This window comes from Odocoileus virginianus, chromosome 13 (genome assembly GCF_023699985.2).
Source record: "Odocoileus virginianus isolate 20LAN1187 ecotype Illinois chromosome 13, Ovbor_1.2, whole genome shotgun sequence".
In the NCBI taxonomy this organism is placed as follows: Eukaryota; Metazoa; Chordata; class Mammalia; order Artiodactyla; family Cervidae; genus Odocoileus; species Odocoileus virginianus.
This window is the reverse complement of record NC_069686.1, coordinates 54142354-54161090: the sequence shown is the minus strand read 5'-3', so window position 1 is coordinate 54161090 and position 18737 is coordinate 54142354. Positions and strand designations below refer to the sequence as shown.

Sequence of the window (18737 nt, the reverse complement as noted above, 5' to 3'; positions counted from 1 at the left end):
GCTTCATCCAGCCTGGCATTTCGCATGATGTACTCTGCATGTAAGTTAAATAAGCAGGGTGACAATATGCAGCCTTGATGTACTCTTTTCCTGATTTGGAATCAGTCTGTTGTTCCATGTCCAGTTCTAACTGTTGCCTCTTGACCTGCATACAGATTTCTCAGGAGGCAGGTCAGGTGGTCTGGTATTCCCATCTCTTTCAGAATTTTCCAGTTTGTTGCGATCCACACAGTCAAAGGCTTTGGCATAGTCAATAAAGCAGAAGTAGATTTTTTTTCTGGCAGGTAAGCAAAGAAGAACTAAAGAGCCTCTTGATGAAAGTGAAAGAGGAGAGTAAAAAAGTTGGCTTAAAACTCAATGTTCAGAAAACTAACATCATGGCATCTAGTCCACCACCACCTCATGAGAAATATATGGGCAAACAAGGAAACAGTGACAGACTTTATTTTCTTGGGCTCCAAAATCACCACAGATGGTGACTGTAGCCATGATATTAAAAGACACTTGTTCCTTGGAAGAAAAGCTCTGACCAACCTAGACAGCATATTAAAAAGCAAAGACATTACTTTGCTGACAAAGGTCCATCTAGTCAAAGCTATGATTTTTCCAGTAGTCATGTATGGGTGTGAGAGTTGGACTATAAAGAAAGCTGAGCACTTTCAAGCTGATGCTTTTGAACTGTGATGTTGGAGAAGACTCTTGAGAGTCCCTGAGACTTCAAGGAGATCCACCCAGTCTATCCTAAAGGAAATCAGTCCTGGATATTCATTGGAAGGACTGATGCTGAAGATGAATACTTTGGCCACCTGATGAGAAGAACGGACTCACTGGAAAAGACCCTGATGCAGGGAAAGATTGAAGACAAGAGGAGAAGGGGACGGCAGAGGATCAGTTGGTTGGATGGCATCACCAACTCGATGGACATGAGTTTGAGTAAACTCTGGGAGCTGGTGATGGACAGGGAGGCCTGGCATGCTGCAGTCGATGGGGTCACAAAGAGTCAGACATGACTGAGCAACTGAACTGATATTGATACTGAGAAGAGAATCCAGCACATGGTTAGTTCCCCTTAGCTGCCAATAAGAGCTAAGTGAGTTAAACATATGCATCGTAGAAGGGTCAACATAGAAGTTTCAAGCATGCAGCTTTGTCATTAATCACATCTAAGGAGTTCTCTCCTTGTGCCTTTAGACTTAAGTCTTTTGCATCTCCAGGTTATATCAAATGATGGACGTTCTCACCATCACTGTAACCTCCAAGGTCCTTATTGCTATTAGTCACTCAGTTGTGTCTGACTCTGCGACCCCATGAACTGTCCTGGCCTTTCCTAAACCAAGCTTTCAGCATACTGAAACAGTTTCCCCAACCTTACTGCTCCACTATTAGATTATTTACTCAAGAGAGACTGTTGAGAAAGTCTAGGTCTGCAACATCTTGAAGCTATTCAAATCCATTACAAAGACCTATAGGATATTTCCTGATAACATATTGTGTGCTTTGCTGATTGTTTCTGAAAAGGCAATAGACTTGTAAGTGTTATATGTGTCATGCATATTGGAAGTATACTGAATATATTACTATTTCACTGGGAACTCTCTTGACAATAATGTGAATTGCTGAGGGAACAGAAATCAATCCTTAAAGTATTTCTGACATGAAAGGTGACCGTTGGGCTTCAGGGAAAGGGTTCAAAGTAAGACTGACTTGAGTGATTGAGATGCTCTTAACATCAACAGTGCAAAGGTGGGCCAGGCATTCTTTCACTAGATCCAAGATGGAAGGCAATGCCTGAGGCCTAATTCAAAGGACTGGTGTGATTAAATAAGAGCCTGATAGGAACTGAACCCCAGCCACACAGGACTGTCAGCTGCTTCTGAGACCCATTGGGAATACTCACACCTTTAGGCACACCTTTGTCTTCTGTTCTCTTAACCTAAAGTCCCCCTTCTTCAGTTTTCAATTAAATCCTCCTCACCCCCAATGCTTTAATTCTCATCTCAAACAAGTCTCTTTCTGACTAGCAGAATTTTTCTTAGGTCATTTTTCTCTCCCTTACTTGCAGCAAAAATTTGATTTCATCTAACCTCAGGGGGTTTTTTGCTGTTTTTTTTTTTTTTTTTTTTTTTTTTCCTGCAAGTGTGACTTTCCTATAAAATCCTGAGGGACAGGGGACAGAACTGACTTAATGCATGCTCCTTTCCTCTGCTTAACACAGAGTCAAATCAATGTTGTCATTTAAAAAAAAAAATTGTTACATTTGGATCTCAAAAGTGCCTGCAAACTCTTAATGCAACTGAATGGAAAGACTTAATACTGCCTGAATGGAAAGAAAAAAAAATGTAATAATATAAAAGTAAAATTAAAATTAATAAGACATCTTGAAAATTATTTAGTAAACATGGTGCACCAGAATGGCCAAATGTCACCCACAGTGAGGTCTTAATACATGGTAGCTAGAACAATAACAGGGCCTTCTGGAAATACTACTTGATTCATTTATTGTATCTACTGAGCACCTGCTATATATCAATCTAGGACCATAAGAAGATTATAGTCTACTAGAAGAAATACATCATATTGGGGTCCAAAACTGCTAGCAAGAAAAATATGTAATTATGTGCTTAAGATCTGTATAATAGTTAGATGAGCAAGTGGAATGCTATAAACAGCATCAGGAAAAAGTGAATCTGGATCTGGGCTTTGTTAACTAAACATATACTGTCCAAGCCAACTGCAGCGGGAAAATCTGGGTCAATTCAGTTAAATTCAATGACCAGACAGTCCATGTAATAAATGGAACTGTAATTTGATGGTAGTCTGGATGTTTGGAAATGCTAACTTTATCATCAGCCTAGTTAATCTGATAATGCACTACAAAGACATCAGCTGAGTTAATTTGATAATGTGGACCATAAAAGAGGCACTAAGGATACAAGTGGACTTTCCTTATGAATTCCGAAATAAGAAAATGATAGATACCAAGTTTTCCATTTAGTCTGGTATAATTTCATTTATCCCTCTAGCCCATGTTTCTCTTGGGTACAGTTTCAGTCAGGTGATGATAATCAAGTTTAAAAACACCATTAGTGGCAGAAGGCATAAATTTATGATCTAGACTGAGACCTGTATGATCTACAATTACCTCTGATATCATCTGGAACTTTATTTTCTACCATGGATTGTAAACTACAAAATGAATGAGCACGAGAAGAGAAAGAGTATCTGACCAGAAATCAGCTGTTCTAGTATCTCAATTGGTATCTACCTCACCATGTGACCATGAACAAGTTACTTCATTTCTCAAGTTTCAATACTGTATTTATTTAAGAGTTGCCATGTGATTCAGGAATACCCCTCCTGGGTATGTATCCAGAAAGAACTACAATTAGAAAAGACACATGCACCCCAATGTCCACTGCAGCATTATTTACAATAGCCAAGACATGGAAACAACGTAAATGTCTATCTACAGATGAGTGGATAAAGAAGATGTGTATATATATACACAATGGAAGCTACTCAGCCATTAAAAAAGAATGAAATAATGCCATTTGCAGCCACATGGATGGACCTGAGATTGTTATACTAAGTGAAGTAATTTAAAAAAAGTACCATATGATATTACTTATATGTGGAATCTAAAATATGACACAAATGAATTTACCTATGAAACAGAAACAGACTTGTGGGTGCCAATGGGAAGAAGGATGGGGGATGGGTGGATTAGGAGTTTGGAATTGGCAGATGCAAAGTATTATTTATAGGATGGATAAACAAGGTCCTATTGTATAGCACAGGGAAGTATATTCAACATCCTGTGATAAACAATAATGGAAAAGAATATGAAAAAGCACATATATACATATATTATGTGAGAATTAAATGAAATAATGTAGGGAATGGTTTTGTAAACACTGAAAAATAAAAGTGTAAAATGTCATCATTTCTGTGGCCATGTTGATATCAATATCAATAAAAATGCTTGCTATAAAACCTAACAGCTTGAAATGTTATAGAGACTATGCAAAATGAAGCTCATATTGGTGTCTTGAGAAAATGCATCCTGTCACTTGCTGCTCTTCCAAACAACAGGTAAAAAACCTTTGGTCAGGATAAATGTGGAAAAGAATCTTGAAACACAAGTTAATGAAAACTACAACATGTTTCTTTTGTCAGAATCCCATAGCTTCAGCATAACTAATTCACTACTTTATTCTCTGGGAACCTTCTTAAAAGCTTGAGGCTGTTTGTTAGCAACAGATGTAGACATTTATAAACAAAGACCATCTTCATTGAATTATTTTTCACAAATTAAACAAAGGATCCCAAAGAACAGTTCCAAATGTTTACAATCAGCATGCAGAGACACACTCTGCAGGAATACCATTCATTAAATGCACTGCCTATGGACCTAAAAGGTAATGAGAACAACAGTCCTTCCTACTCAGACTGCTGCTGTTGCATCCGTCCCACTCCCTATCCTAGACAGACCCGTATAAACGTTATCTTAGGGTCATAAAACACTCTGTGAAAGTTAACTTTACCCTATGGGAAGCAAACATTCAATGCACCAAATTCCATTTCATGCCCTGCAGACAGGAATTCTGAAAAGAATATTCTGAAACAGAAAACTCATCTTTTATAGGTGAGCACTCTATCATAGAAACCCAGGAATGGAAAATGGGCTCCTCATCCTCCCAGGCTATCCTGGTTTATAACTCTAAGAATGATGATTATTTTCAAAATTTTAAAGATTCCCAGAAATGGCCATTCTAAAATCTCTCTTGACAGCAAATTCCTATCATAAACACAGTATCTTTAAAATTCTTCCATATGTTTAACCTAAGTCTTTCATAGTAGCTATACAATGCTGACTGCACCTTTCTGCTTCGGTGAAGTTATTCATTCATTCTTGTATTCATTCACTCATTTTTTACCAAATTCAAACAAAATTGTTTTTTAAAGAGTATCATGGTAAAGATCATAGGTAATAGTATAAAAGGTATATGGGGATATGAGAAATATTCTCTGCCCCCTTGAATAGACATAAACAACCTTTAACTCTTTATTTGGATCATTATTAAGAGCAATGTATAGAAATAGCTATACTCTTTTGCAGAAAATATGGAGGACCAGGGGGGCACATTGAATTGTCCCAAGAACAGTAACTAATAAATACAGACTCTATCTGAGAAACTAGATTGATCAAATGCTCTAGGTTTTTCAATAGATAAATCTGAAGAAAAAGCAAGTGATGGAGGGTAACCTGTTGGTTAAAAGAAACCTATAAGATATATTCATAACAAACAGACAAGATAAAGTATGTGGATGTACATTAAATGAAAAACAAAAAAAACTATTAAACCATCTAGAGATGAATGGATAAAGAAGATGTGGTATGTGTATGTATATGTGTGTGTATATATATATATATATATATATGTATGTGTATGTATACATATATATGTATACATATATGCATATGTATATATTCCACTATATATAATATTATCTATTTAATAACTCAGCTATAAAAAGAATAAAATAATGCCATTTGCAGCAATATGGATGGACCTAGAGATTGTCATACTAAGCAAAGTAAGTCAAATAAAGAGAAAGATATCACTTACCTACAGAATCTAAAAAATGATACAAATGCACTTATTTACAAAACTAACACAGAATCACAGACATAGAAAACAATTTTATGACTACCAAATGTGGGGGCCAGGAGTTTGAGACTAACAGCTACCTCCTACTATATATAAAACAGATAAACAAGGATAAATATAGCACAGGGAACTATATTCAATATCTTGCTAAAACCTATAATAGAAAAGACTATTAAAAGAATGTATACATATATATATATATATATATATATATATATATATATCTGTATAACTGAATCACTTTGCTATACAGAAGAAATTAACACATCATTGTAAATAAGATATACTTTAATAAAACTTTTTGAAAAACTATTAAAAACACTAGGCATTTACTGCTCTAAGAACAAGATAATAGTTACTTATTGGAGGAAGATAATAATAGGTACTTATTGGAAGAGGCACTGGGAAGGGATTCTGGGGGGTCTGGCAGAATTCTCTTTCTTGACTTGATGTTGGTTACAAGAATATTCTCCTTAATACAATTCATTAAGCCAAACATTTGCTTTGGGTGATCTTATGTCTTTGTGTTTTGTGTTTCAAGAAGCATTTATCACCATGGAACAATGAGAACCCCTACACACTGCCAGTGGAAATGCAAAATGTCACAGAGACTTTGGAAAGCAGCCTGGCAGTTTCTGGTAAAGTTAAGCATAGGCTCACTATATGACTCAGGTATCCCATTTTTAGTAATTTGTCTAAGAGAAATGAAAGCTCACTAAGACTTGAGTATGAAAGTTGTATGTTTAGGGCAACTTTTACAATCACCAAATACGGAAGAACCCCTTCACCAGATGAGTGGATAAACAAATGGCGGCACCAGTATTTCTATACAGGGGGCTACGACTGAGCAACGAAGGGAAGGAAGCACTGACACAAGCAACAACGGGGCTGCATCGCAGAAGACTTGCTAAGCGAAAGAAGCCAGACAGGCAGAAAAGTTAAACACTTTATAACTTACACAAGAAGAATTTCTGGAAAAGGCAAAACTACAAAGACAGACATCAGATCAGTCATTGACAGGGTCTTAGGGTGTGGAGAGGGAACAGACAATAAAGGGAAACGAAGGAACTTTTCAGGGGCATAGACATATTCTGTATCTTGACTGCAGTAGTAGTCATATGACATATGCTTGTCAGAACTGATCAAACTATACATTTGAAAAGTGGATTTTCTGTAAACTTGAACCAAAAAGCACTTGTTATTCAGAGTAGGAATTAATTTAGTTTTCAATCTTAACTAAAATATATTCTCCCATATCTTGAATTTATTTTCTTAAAAGAAAAAGTGTGTTGGGTGGGTATAGTACATTGAGTCATAATCGGTAATTGAAAAAAAATGTTTGGAGGAGAGACTAAATCACTGGTATTTTTACTGAGGACTATGCCTTCAGAGAAATTGTTTAGAAGTGAAAACAATTCTGGTTGTCATAAAGTTCTCTCTGTTCCAGCTTTCCCCCAAACTAGTTCAAATAAATCCTAAAGGAGACAATATCAGAGCTGAGAGCAATAATGGTTATGTTCATAGCGGAGGATCTTTGCTTCCTTTTACCAGCCAGGTTTCTCAGGATTCAATATGACTAGCCTCATCAGAAATATTTCATAGGCTTTGCAGTTTTCTCATCTCGACTTCTCTAGAGGCAAGTAACCAATATGGACATGGTGAAACTGTTCCAAAAAGCGTCATTGTCATCACAACATGGAGAATAAGATGATCCATTTCAACTTCTCAACATGAAACCTGCTGGTTAGGACTTCAAGGAACCCTGGTTATAATAGTGTAATTATAACTTCACTCAAGAAATGCATTTCAGTTCTAAAACATGGCCTTTTCAAAAGCCTAAAAAGCAATATAAAACTATAATGCAATTCAACTTACTCATTTTACAAATGAGTGAAATGAGATCCCGAAAGGTCAGACTATTTAACCACAGTTATTAAGCTAGTTAGGAGTGGGGCTAGAATGAGGTATTAGAAAACCTCATATTCCATAGGATAGGGCTCCTTGAAATGAAATTGAACTGTATTCTATGTTAATACAGTCTTTTCTACCAGACATGAATAATGGGCTATATAACTTTCATGTTGCCTACTCAACAACATATACCTCTGCTGAAATTTTTTTTTTTAATTGTGACAAGATCATCATGTATTATGCAGAGGCAGAACTACAAGGGAATCAAGGAATGTTTCACATTAAGTTAGAAGCTGCTCAGGGAGCTCTAAAAGGCCTCCTTTCTTTCCATTGTCTATATAATTCATTTTAGACCCTCTCTGCTTTGCTCAGGTGAGGACTTATCCACTATATCACTAAGACACAGATTTCTGACATCAAAGTATGATTCTTATTATGTTAACCAAGCATTTTAAAAGATGCCATGCAAACTCATTTATTCCATCTGTTCCCATTTGAAGAGAAGCTATCTGACCAATGTTGCTTTGCTATTTTTACTTTTTGGTTGTGGCCTGTGGAACGTGGGATCTAGTTCCCTGACCTTGCATTGGGAGCATGGAGTCTTAGCCACTGGACCACCAGGGAAGCCCCATGTCACTTTAAACTTCTGGTAGATTTACCCAGAGAAGCAAATAAGAAGCCTCCATTTTTATGAGAAGTCTCAGCCAGAAATATTGCTGATCATGTGGTACCAGCAACTCCAAATCAATAGGAAAGTGCTGTCTACATTCATTAGGAGAAACAACACACTCAGGAGAGCCAGACTCAGTGACAGGTTAAAGTTGACGAACACTCTGGGAACTGAGCAAATGGAGAACAGGCGCAGAAGAGCCCTGAGCTGCTGATGGCCCAAAGGTCAGCCGACAGCTCTTCTCATCTTCTTATGTTTCACTCCTTCTAAAGATGTAGACAACGTGTTTCTAATGCACCAGACAGATACAGAGGTAGAAAGGAATATGTGGGCAGAACAATGAAGGGCATGTTACTTTCACCACCCTTATGGCAGAAAGTGAAGAAGAACTAAAGAGCCTCTTGATGAAAGTGAAAGAGGAGACTGAAAAAGTTGGCTTAAAACTCAGCATTCAGAAAACTAAGATCATGGCATCTGGTCCCATCACTTCATGGGAAATAGATGGGGAAACAGTAGAAACAGTGGCTGACTTAATTTTTGGGGGCTCCAAAATCAATGCAGGTGGTGACTGCAGCCTTGAAATTAAAAGACACTTACTCCTTGGAAGGAAAGTAATGACCAACCTAGGCAGCATATTAAAAAGCAGAGATATTACTTTGTCAACGAAGGTCCGTCTAGTCAAGGCTATAGGTTTTCCAGTAGTCATGTATGGATATGAGAGTTGGACTATAAAGAAGGCTGAGCGCCAAAGAATTGATGCTTTTGAACTATGGTGTTGGAGAAGACTCTTGAGAGTCCCTTGGACAGCAAGGAGATCCAACCAGTCCATCCTAAAGGAGATCAGTCCTTGGTGTTCATTGGAAGGACTGATGCTGAAGCTGAAACTTCTATGATGTGAAGAGCTGACTCATTTGAAAAGACCCTGATGCTGGGAAAGATTGGGAGCAGGAGGAGAAGGGGATGACAGAGGATGAGATGGTTGTATGGCATCACTGACTCAATGGACATGGTTTGAGTAGGTTCCGGTGATGGACAGGGAGGCCTGGCGTGCTGAGATTCATGGGGTTGCAAAGAGTTGGACACGACTGAGCAACTGAACTGAACTGATTACTTTCTTCAACACACACTTCTATGTCAGGTGCCTACAGCTTCCAAATGAGCTACAGAAAATGAACCCTAGGATTCCATAAAGTCTCTGAGATATGATAATGTGAACAGCGGCCAGTGAAGGAGTTAAGTGGTAAAACCAGCTCCATGTAGATCTCCTTAAAGTTCAGCAAGCAGCAGACTGCACTTAAGCACAGCAATCAACTGTGAGAGGCCAAATCCCCTTACAGTAAGCAAAGAAATAGCTTCAGCTTCAAGGCAGCAGATAACAGTGCAGGAGAGAAGGTCAAAACAGGTGCTGAGAAATTCTGGAGATAGACTGCAAGCTTGGATTCCATTTGGGTGATTTTTAACTATCTTAGTCAATTATAAGTGACAAAGTTTAATTGTTCCTGTTACTGAAATTTCCACTGCGGGGCATAAACACACACACACAGACACACACACAGACACACAGACACACACACACACAGACACACACACAGACACACACACACACACACAGAGACACACACACACACACACACCCCATGCCTGGAATATTTCAAGGATGCAGAGAAACATTGATTCCTGATGATTTGGGTGTGATGTGATTTGCTAACAGGCAGATCGCTTACAAAAGATGTCTGCCTGATGGTGAGTCTACCAGGTTGATTCTAATTTAAAGTTTCATAAATATATTTGCAGCATAGAGTTTCCACATGATGATCACATATGTTATTACTGCTAGTTTCACTACTCAATTATTTATTTCATTTGATATGACTCATGTCTTTGCATGAAAATATACATTAGTAAATATGAAGTCTGGCTGTCCAGAATTTAGACAAATGTCCCTTCATTTACAGCTGAACTAAAAATGCATTGTCTGCGTCTTAGATGTACATACAGCTTCTCCACCTGGAGACTATGGTTTTGAGGACACATCCTGTATCCTGGGCTTCCTGTATGGCTCAGCTGGTAAAGAATCCACCTGCAATGTGAGAGACCTGGGTTCGATCCCTGGGTTGGCAAGATCCCCTGGAGAAGGGAAAGGCTAACCACTCCAATTTTCTGGCCTGGAGAATTCCAGGGACTACAGTCCAGTCCATGGGATCACAGAGTCGGACACGGCTGAGTGACTTTCACTTTCACTGTATTCTATCTTATTGTGCATACAATAAAAGCAGTTGATTGTCTAATATGAACAGCAGTTTTTAGTAATAACCTACTCATTGATTCAATTGTTTCCTAAGGTGCCAACACAAATACTTGTGCAAATCATGCATGCTTTGGATGAAATTAGTACTCTGTAGAGTGGCTTATTTCTTCACAGGTCGGTTTTTTAGAAATCAATGATCAGTTTAGTTCAGGCGCTCAGTCCTGTCCAACTCTTTGCGACCCCATGGACTGTAGCAAGCCAGGCCTCCCTATCTATCACAAACTCCCAGAGTTTACTCAAACTCATGTCCATTGAGTCAGTGATGCCATCCAACCATCTCATCCTCTGTCATCCCCTTCTCCTCCTGCCTTCAATCTTTCCCAGCATCAAGGTCTTTTCAAATGAGTCAGTTCTTCCAATCAGGTGGCCACAGTATTGGAGTTTCAGCTTCAGCATCAGTCCTTCCAATGAATATTCAGGACTGATTTCCTTTAGGATGGACTGGCTGGATCTCCTTGCAGTCCAAGGGACTCTCAAGAGTCTTCTCCAACACCACAGTTCAAAAGCATCAATTCTTTGGCACTCACATTTCCTAAAAGTCAACTCTCACATCCACACATGACTACTGGAAAAACCATAGCTTTGACTAGATAGACCTTTGTTGGTAAAGGAATGTCTCTGCTTTTTAATATGCTGTCTAGGTGGGTCATAACTTTTCTTCCAAGGAGCAAGTGTCTTTTAATTTCATGGCTGCAGTAACCATCTACAGTGATCTTGGAGCCCCCCCCCCAAAATAAAGTCTGTCACTGTTTCCATTGTTTCCTCATCTATTTGCCATGAAGTCATGGGACTGGATTCCATGATCTTAGTTTTCTGAATGTTGAGTTTTAACCCAACTTTTTCACTTTCTTCTTTCACTTTCATCAAAAGACTCTTTAGTTCTTCTTCACTTAGTGCCATAAGGGTGGTGTCATCTGCATATCTGAGGTTATTGATATTTCTCCTGGCCTTCTTGATTCCAGCTTGTACTTCATCCAGCCCGGCATTGCATATGATGTACTCGGCATGTAAGTTAAATAAGCAAGGTGACAATGTACAGTCCCAATTTGGAACTAGTCTGTTGTTCCATGTCCAGTTGTAACTGTTGCTTCCTGATCTCCATATAGATCTCTCAGGAGGCAGGTCAGGTGGTCTGGTATTCCCATCTCTTTCAGAATTTTCCACAGTTTATTGGGATCCACACAGTCAAAGGCTTTGGCATAGTGAATAAAGCAGAAGTAGATGTTTTTCTGGAACTCTCTTGCTTTTTCCATGATCCAGCAGATGTTGGCAATTTGATCTCTGGTTCCTCTGCCTTTTCTAAATCCAGCTTGAACATCTGGAAGTTCACAATTCATGTACTTTTTAAGCCTAGCTTGGAGAATTTTGAGCATTACTTTGCTAGTGTGAGATGAGTGCAATTGTGCAGTAGTTTGAGCATTCATTGGCACTGCCCTTCTTTGGGATTGGAATGAAAACTGACCTTTTCCATTCCTGTGGCCATTGCTCAGTACTCCACTTCAATACACCCTACCTGATGAAAATGCCACTTCATTCACTCAAGGTGGAATAATGAGTTGTGCTCACTCACTCAGTCATGTCCGACTCTTTGCAACCCTTTGGACTGTAGCCTGCCAGGGATTTCCCAGGCAAGAATACTAGAATGGATTGCCATTTCCTCCTCCAGGGGATCCTTCTGACCCAGGGACTGAAACTGTATCTCCTGAATTGCAGGAGGATTCTTTACCTACTGAGCCATTGAAGGAGTAATGAAACTGGGGTTCAAACACTAATTATCTTTACATAGGAAGGAAGGAAGTGCCATAACCTCTGTTTGCACCACTGACATTGGCTGGCTTGACAATCACAGTTCAAACAGTTTAAAGGGAGCTATAGAAATATATCACAAAGCTAACCCCAAGACATGTATACAACACAGACAATGGGTTAAACAATTGCTCTGACATCTGGAAAGCATCCTTGATTTAATCACTAAATAATCAGAGAAGGGGTAGCCCTAATGACACCACCACCTGCCTTTAAGTACTTCTTATTACATCTGGCTTGATTCATGCCTTCATCTATGAGGAAGGCTAAATTTGACAGCATCCCTTTTCTTCTCTGAATTTACATTAAAGAAGGTAAATGGTCTGAATCAAGTTTGTTATGGCTGCCTGAATCACCCTCAGTGAAGGCAATTTCTGATTTATGAGCTTAGAGGTAATTATGTAACCTCTGGCCACATTTTCTTTTAATTGCCCGAATTCTGGACTCCTGCTAATCATTATACCCTACTCAGAGGTCAAGAGGGAGAAAGGACTTACAGGTGAAGGTCTGGTGGTGACATAAGAGAGAACTACTCGTTCAACACTTTAATAGATTTTTATCACCTAAGTGATCCCGTTACTCATCACCACAGATAATCACAAGCCAGGTTTGCCCAGTGCTTCTAAGCCACCAAGCCCATCACCTAACTGAAATTGTAAAAAGCAAGCCTCCAAATCATTCTGAATCGCTCATTCTGACACCTGAACTCTATTTTACACATGTACCTAACTGAACCATCTTCTAACTTCATTATTCTTTTTTTCCCTTCAATGCCTCATGTCATTCCTGGACCTGAGCCTCAGAATCTCCTTGACTACTGTTTAGATTCTCCCATGGATACAGTGTGATCAACAATACCATGAATATACCTCATTCGACTCAGCCCAGGCTTCAATATCTCATATCTCTGTGCTCTAGGTTCATAAAAGTGTATTAGAAAGATACAACACATGTATACCTACACGTCCCCATGAAATTGAGATATAGTGTTTGAGAACACGGAACAGTGAAGTTCTGCCTATTTTACTTGTTTTCACACAAACATGGACCAAACATTCCTAATTCATGCAATGCGAAGTTGCTTAACTTCATAGACATAAGTGACATAGCAGACACAATAATACTTTTATGAACTAATCATAATTTGTACTATCTTGGACCATTGTCTATCATATCCGTCAATGCCGTCTCTAGAGGGGTCTATGAAATGCATTCTACTATGAGTTTACTGCCAAAGATAATGTTTCTAAAGAGTAGTAGCCTTTGTCTCTGAGGTAATAATTACATGTCCTCTTGCGTCTTAATGTCCTTTTAATCATGTCTGCCATGAATCTTAGAGCTAAATTAAATGCCCACTCTCAGAAAGCACGCTTCCCTTTCATAGTCTTCATTTTCTGTTTTTAATAGTCTTATTTTAAAACTGCCTTTTATTTTAAGTCACATCACGTCCTTTGAAAAAATAGACTTACATTATTTTTAAAAATAAACTCACCCCATGAACAATACTCAAAGTATGTCTACAGTACACCTCAGATATCATCATGTACTAAAAGGACCTGTTGACTCTAAAAGTTTTAAATTCAATACAATTATTCGAATTATAGAACTTATTTACATGAGCATTTAGATACTAAACATGTCCCAGGTTGGCATGATTCAGTTCATGGGGTCACAAAGAGTCAGACACAACTTAGCGACTGAACAACAGCAACATGTGTCTCAGGGTGATGTGCTATAGACATGTTTTGTAGTGGTGAGGATTTTATAGAGACTTAGAGTACAGTAACAGGACTGTTTAAATAAGCCTAACTAGAGACATCTTACAAACCAAAGTTTAAAATGTGAAAGGCCGTCAGCAGTGGTTTAGTGGGTCTACTTAAATTATTCTATAATTATCTTCTCTGTTACATATGCTTTCTCCCCCATCTTTTGCTGATTTACATTACTTGCCTGGCTGTAACTGGCCTTGAACTTTCAGTGTCAAAGATGCTTACCAAGAAAACTGATTATGTTGAGGGAAAAAAATCTTCACAAAAGCAGTATGTAAAACAAAGCACTATCTGTTTTACAAATAATTATCTTCTTTTTCAGCCTAGGATGTAGCATCCACTCTTGTGCAACTCAAATCTGTATGGGATTGTCATCTGATTTACAGCAGATGGCCTGGCATCATAGGAAAATAATTTACTGTGCCGATGCCTCACGTCCTGTAAATCAATAGCTTGAATACAGAGACATCTCAATTAGATGGTACAAGGGCAGCACGATCTGCACCCTCCTTTCTTATATCATTACAATGGCAAGTATTACAAAGCAGCACTTGTTTCAAAGTTGCTTCAGGGGGTGGGGGAGGAGCTATTATTTCACGGTGGGAGACATAAAGTGAGAGTTGCCATCAAACACAATGAAAAATTGAGCACAAGGTTGTATAAGTAATAGCCTGTGAGGGGTGGGACATGCATTTGTTAAAGTATTGATTGGTGCATTTCTACAGCACCTGTATTATCATGGGCTCCAAGAGTTGAACAGGGTGTTAAATTATGACTCTGAACACAGAGGAGTCATCCATCCTTTCTACCCTATTCCTCCAAGATGCTGCTAAACCAAAATCGCACACATTCATGGTACGAGCCAGCATGAGATAAATCATCTAAAGGCTCGATTCTGCTCTCTTCCTGGAACACAGATAAAACCGTTACCAATACAAAAGCCTCATGATGAGGAAGCGAAATTATCATCACCAATTCTATCCAAATCCCAATGGTAAATCCAAGGCAAGACAGAGCCTGCTGAAGAAAATCTTAGGGAAATTTTAAAAATTTGAATCTGAGACAGCCTCATGAGGGAGAAAAGAGTTAAAAATTATTTTCCTGGTTTTTGCAAAGTGAAGTAAAACACAAAAACAAAAGCAAAGTCTCTCATAGGGTGCCTAGATCCGATTCTAGGACTGTAATTGCACAAGTTTGTGTTTCTTCTGTGAAACTGCAGAGATTTTAAATAATAGGTTGAAACTTTACCTGGCCTCACATTAACCATATTTGAAAGTTGAAAGATTTTTACTGTGCTGACATTAAATCAAAGAGTTACTTTTCCCAAATCGTTTCAAATTCAAGTTATGTTTTTTAAAGTAAAAACACTGATTCTAATTTTAACAGATTCTAAATATTACTCTAAATAAGGTGTAAGAGTTTACTGGAAGATTCACACCCTCTCTACCTGAAAATAGGACTATAAGCCCAGTAAAACTGCATCCTTCTGGCTGGCCTTTCCCAGATCATACCTACAGGCCACATAGCCCACTTATCTTACTTTGGAAAGATACTCTGAAAAGCCATCAGGGAAGAAAATATAACTCAGTTCAACAAATTTAAGTCTGAGGTACAAATGGAAAGTTCCAGAAGATTGGTCCAAACGCAATTGGATGGCTTGGCTAGAAGCTAAACTGTTGGTCATTAGCTTCTCAAATGTAACATGAGCTTGCACAGTGGCAATTTAAGCAAAGGTGTAACTGGTATGGGGAGCAATGCAGCTCAGGAAGCAAGATGCTCGGGACAGAACAGTACCTGGAGAACTGCTGCTGCAGGCCGCGCATCTGAATTCTGTTGCGCTCAGATTCCAGTGTCACCTCCTGCAAGCGCTTCTCACTCTGAAGACGCAAGTGTCTCTCCTCTTCCAATTCATGTATCAGCTTCTCATGCTGCGAAAGGCACACAGAGGATGACTTTTAAGAAGGTGTTTCTTAAATATTACTACAAAATAATCAGTAGTCACTTTTGGTTGCTACATGCTACCTTGGACTTTATAAATTAATTAATTTTATCCTCATTGAAACCTCATGAAGTAGGTTCTAGTATTAATCTCTTGTTATCTAGGAAACCAAGGATCCAAGACATTAGTTTGCCGTAAAAACAAACAATGTAACAAGTATTCAATCCTGGCTGATTTGACTCCAATGTCTGAATGATTTCCACCAAACCAGGTGGCTTCCTAGGCAGAGATGAAGACCGAAGAATGAATAATGCCATACTAGCAAATGCAAACCATTTTGAGTAATAACGAGTAAGTTCATTGGTGGCTGTTGAGAATGATTTCATCTCTTCAATCTCTAGTAATACTTTAAAGGGAACGTTTCTGTATTACATACAGACATTCCAACTTAATTACACCATGGAGCTGATGAGGATAAGGTTAAAGAACTATTTTGTATTTGCCCAATTAGATTTTTATAAATTTATAAATTTTCAATTTACAAATAAAGTGGTTTATTTGTAATCCCAGAAAATGAGCTCCTCACAAATGGACATCGGGAGTTAAAAAGAGGGACTGGATGACCCAGGATAAATGGTTCAGCAAAATCCCACTTTGGGAAGAGATAAAAAGCACACATGCTCAGACTCTGACATTATAGACTCAGCTAAAACTAACAACTGTTTTGGTTCTGTTTTGCTGCTGTTGCTGCCTTTTCTTTTTTAAAAGCATGTCATGCTATTATGGCTACGGATACTACTAAATTAAGCAATTTGTGTACAGCATATATAATCAACAATGAAAATCAAAGACTGCCTGATTATGAGGGACCTACATTCTTCAAGGGAAAGCATGGAAGCAGAGACTTGAATCTCTAAATAAATCAAACACTATGACTCTGTACATTGAATTACCCAGATGAAACTTGATTCACTGTATCATTCATGGGAAAAAAAAAATTCTTCTGAGGGCCATGAATGAAACAGACCATTTCTGGAAAAAAATCAAGGTCCTCTAAAAATACTTCACACTCTGTGCCTCGGCAACTTTGACTATATTCTCTCCCCTGCGTAAAAAGCCTGCTCTATTGGGTAGGGAGTGGCAGCTGCGCGGCGCTAGAGAGGCTTTGAGGAGATACCCCATGCCCAAGGGCAAAGGAGAGGCCCCAGGAAGACGGTAAGAGGGGACAAATCGCGTTTAGAATCAAACTGCATACACGCCAGAGACGCTCAGAGGGCTCAAGCAAACCGAGTGCACAACAGGACCCAGGGACCCCACAGAGACCGAGACAGAACTGTTTGAATGTCTCCTGCAGAGGTACGGGCCAGCAGCAGACTGCCGCAGGGGCAGCGGCCCTGGGTATAGTAGACCAGAGTGTGCCATGAGCCCTCTTGGAGGACACTGCCACTAACCCCACCACAGAGCCGCCAAAACTTACACAGGACTGGGGAACCAGATGCTTGGGGGTCACAGAACCTTCTGAGTGCCAGGACCCAGGAGAAAGGAGCAGTGACCCCATAAGAGACTGACCCAGACTCGCTCGTGAGTGTCCAGGAGTCTCTGGTGAAGGCATGGGTTGGTGGTGGCCTGCTGCAGGGATGGGGGAACTGAGTGTAGCAGTGCATGCATGGGCCTTTCGAAGGAGGTCGCCATTATCTTCATTACCTCCACCACAGCTTCAGTTCAGTTGAGTCACTCAGTTGTCCCTGATTCTTTGTGACCCCGTGGACTGCAGCATGCCAGGCTTCCCTGTCCATCACCAACTCCCAGAGTTTGCTCAAACTCATGTCCATTGAGTCGGTGATGCCATTCAACCATCTCATCCTCTGTTGTTGTACCCTTCTCCTCTGGCCTTCAAGCCTTCCCAGCATCAGAGTCTTTATAGATGAGTCAGTTCTTCCAATCAGGTGGCCAAAGTATCGGAGTTTCAGCTTCAGCATCAGTCCTTCCAATGAATATTCAGGACTGATCTCCTTTAGGATGGACTGGCTGGATCTCCTTGCTGTCCAAGGGACTCTCAAGAGTCTTCTCCAACACCACAGTTCAAAAGCATCAATTCTTTGGTGCTCAGCTTTCCTAAAAGTCAACTCTCACATCCATACATGACTACTGGAAAAACCACAGCTTTGAATAGATGGACCTTTGTTGGCAAAGGAATGTCTCTGCTTTTTAATATGCTGTCTAGGTGGCCCCAGGTAAATAACAGGGAGGGAACACAGCCCTACCCATCAGCAGAAAATTGGATTAAAGTTTACTGAGTATGGCCCACCCATCAGAACAAGACCCATTTCCCCCTCAATCAGTCTCTCCCATCAGGAAGCTCCCATAAGCCTCTTATCCTTCTCCATAAGAGGGCAGACAGACTGAACACTACAATCACAGAAAACTAACCGATCTGATCACATGGACCACAGCCTTGTCCAACTCAGTGAAACTATGAGGCATATACCCTGTAGGGCCACCCAATATGAACGGGTCATGGTGGAGAGTTCTGACAAAATGTGGTCTACTAGAGAAGAGAATGGCAAACCACTTCAGTATTCTTGCCTTGAAAACTCCATGAACAGTATGAAAAGGCAAAAAGATAGGACAATGAAAGATGAACTCCCTTTTTTCCTTGGTA

General features: G+C 39.4%; 1 protein-coding gene across 10 annotated transcripts in view; it reads right to left on the bottom strand.

Moving 5' to 3' along the window:
• The window catches only part of NCKAP5 (NCK associated protein 5), a 1117154-nt gene that overhangs the window by 488143 nt on the left and 610274 nt on the right, over positions 1-18737 (bottom strand). For all 10 annotated transcript variants that reach the window (XR_011491008.1, XM_070476293.1, XM_070476296.1 and 7 more), the window contains one exon: positions 15931-16064. Coding sequence is in view for 9 of the 10 variants with exons in the window: in XM_070476293.1 (XP_070332394.1) it covers positions 15931-16064 (134 nt within the window). In the remaining variant the exon portion in view is untranslated. The remainder of the gene's footprint in view (positions 1-15930; positions 16065-18737) is intronic.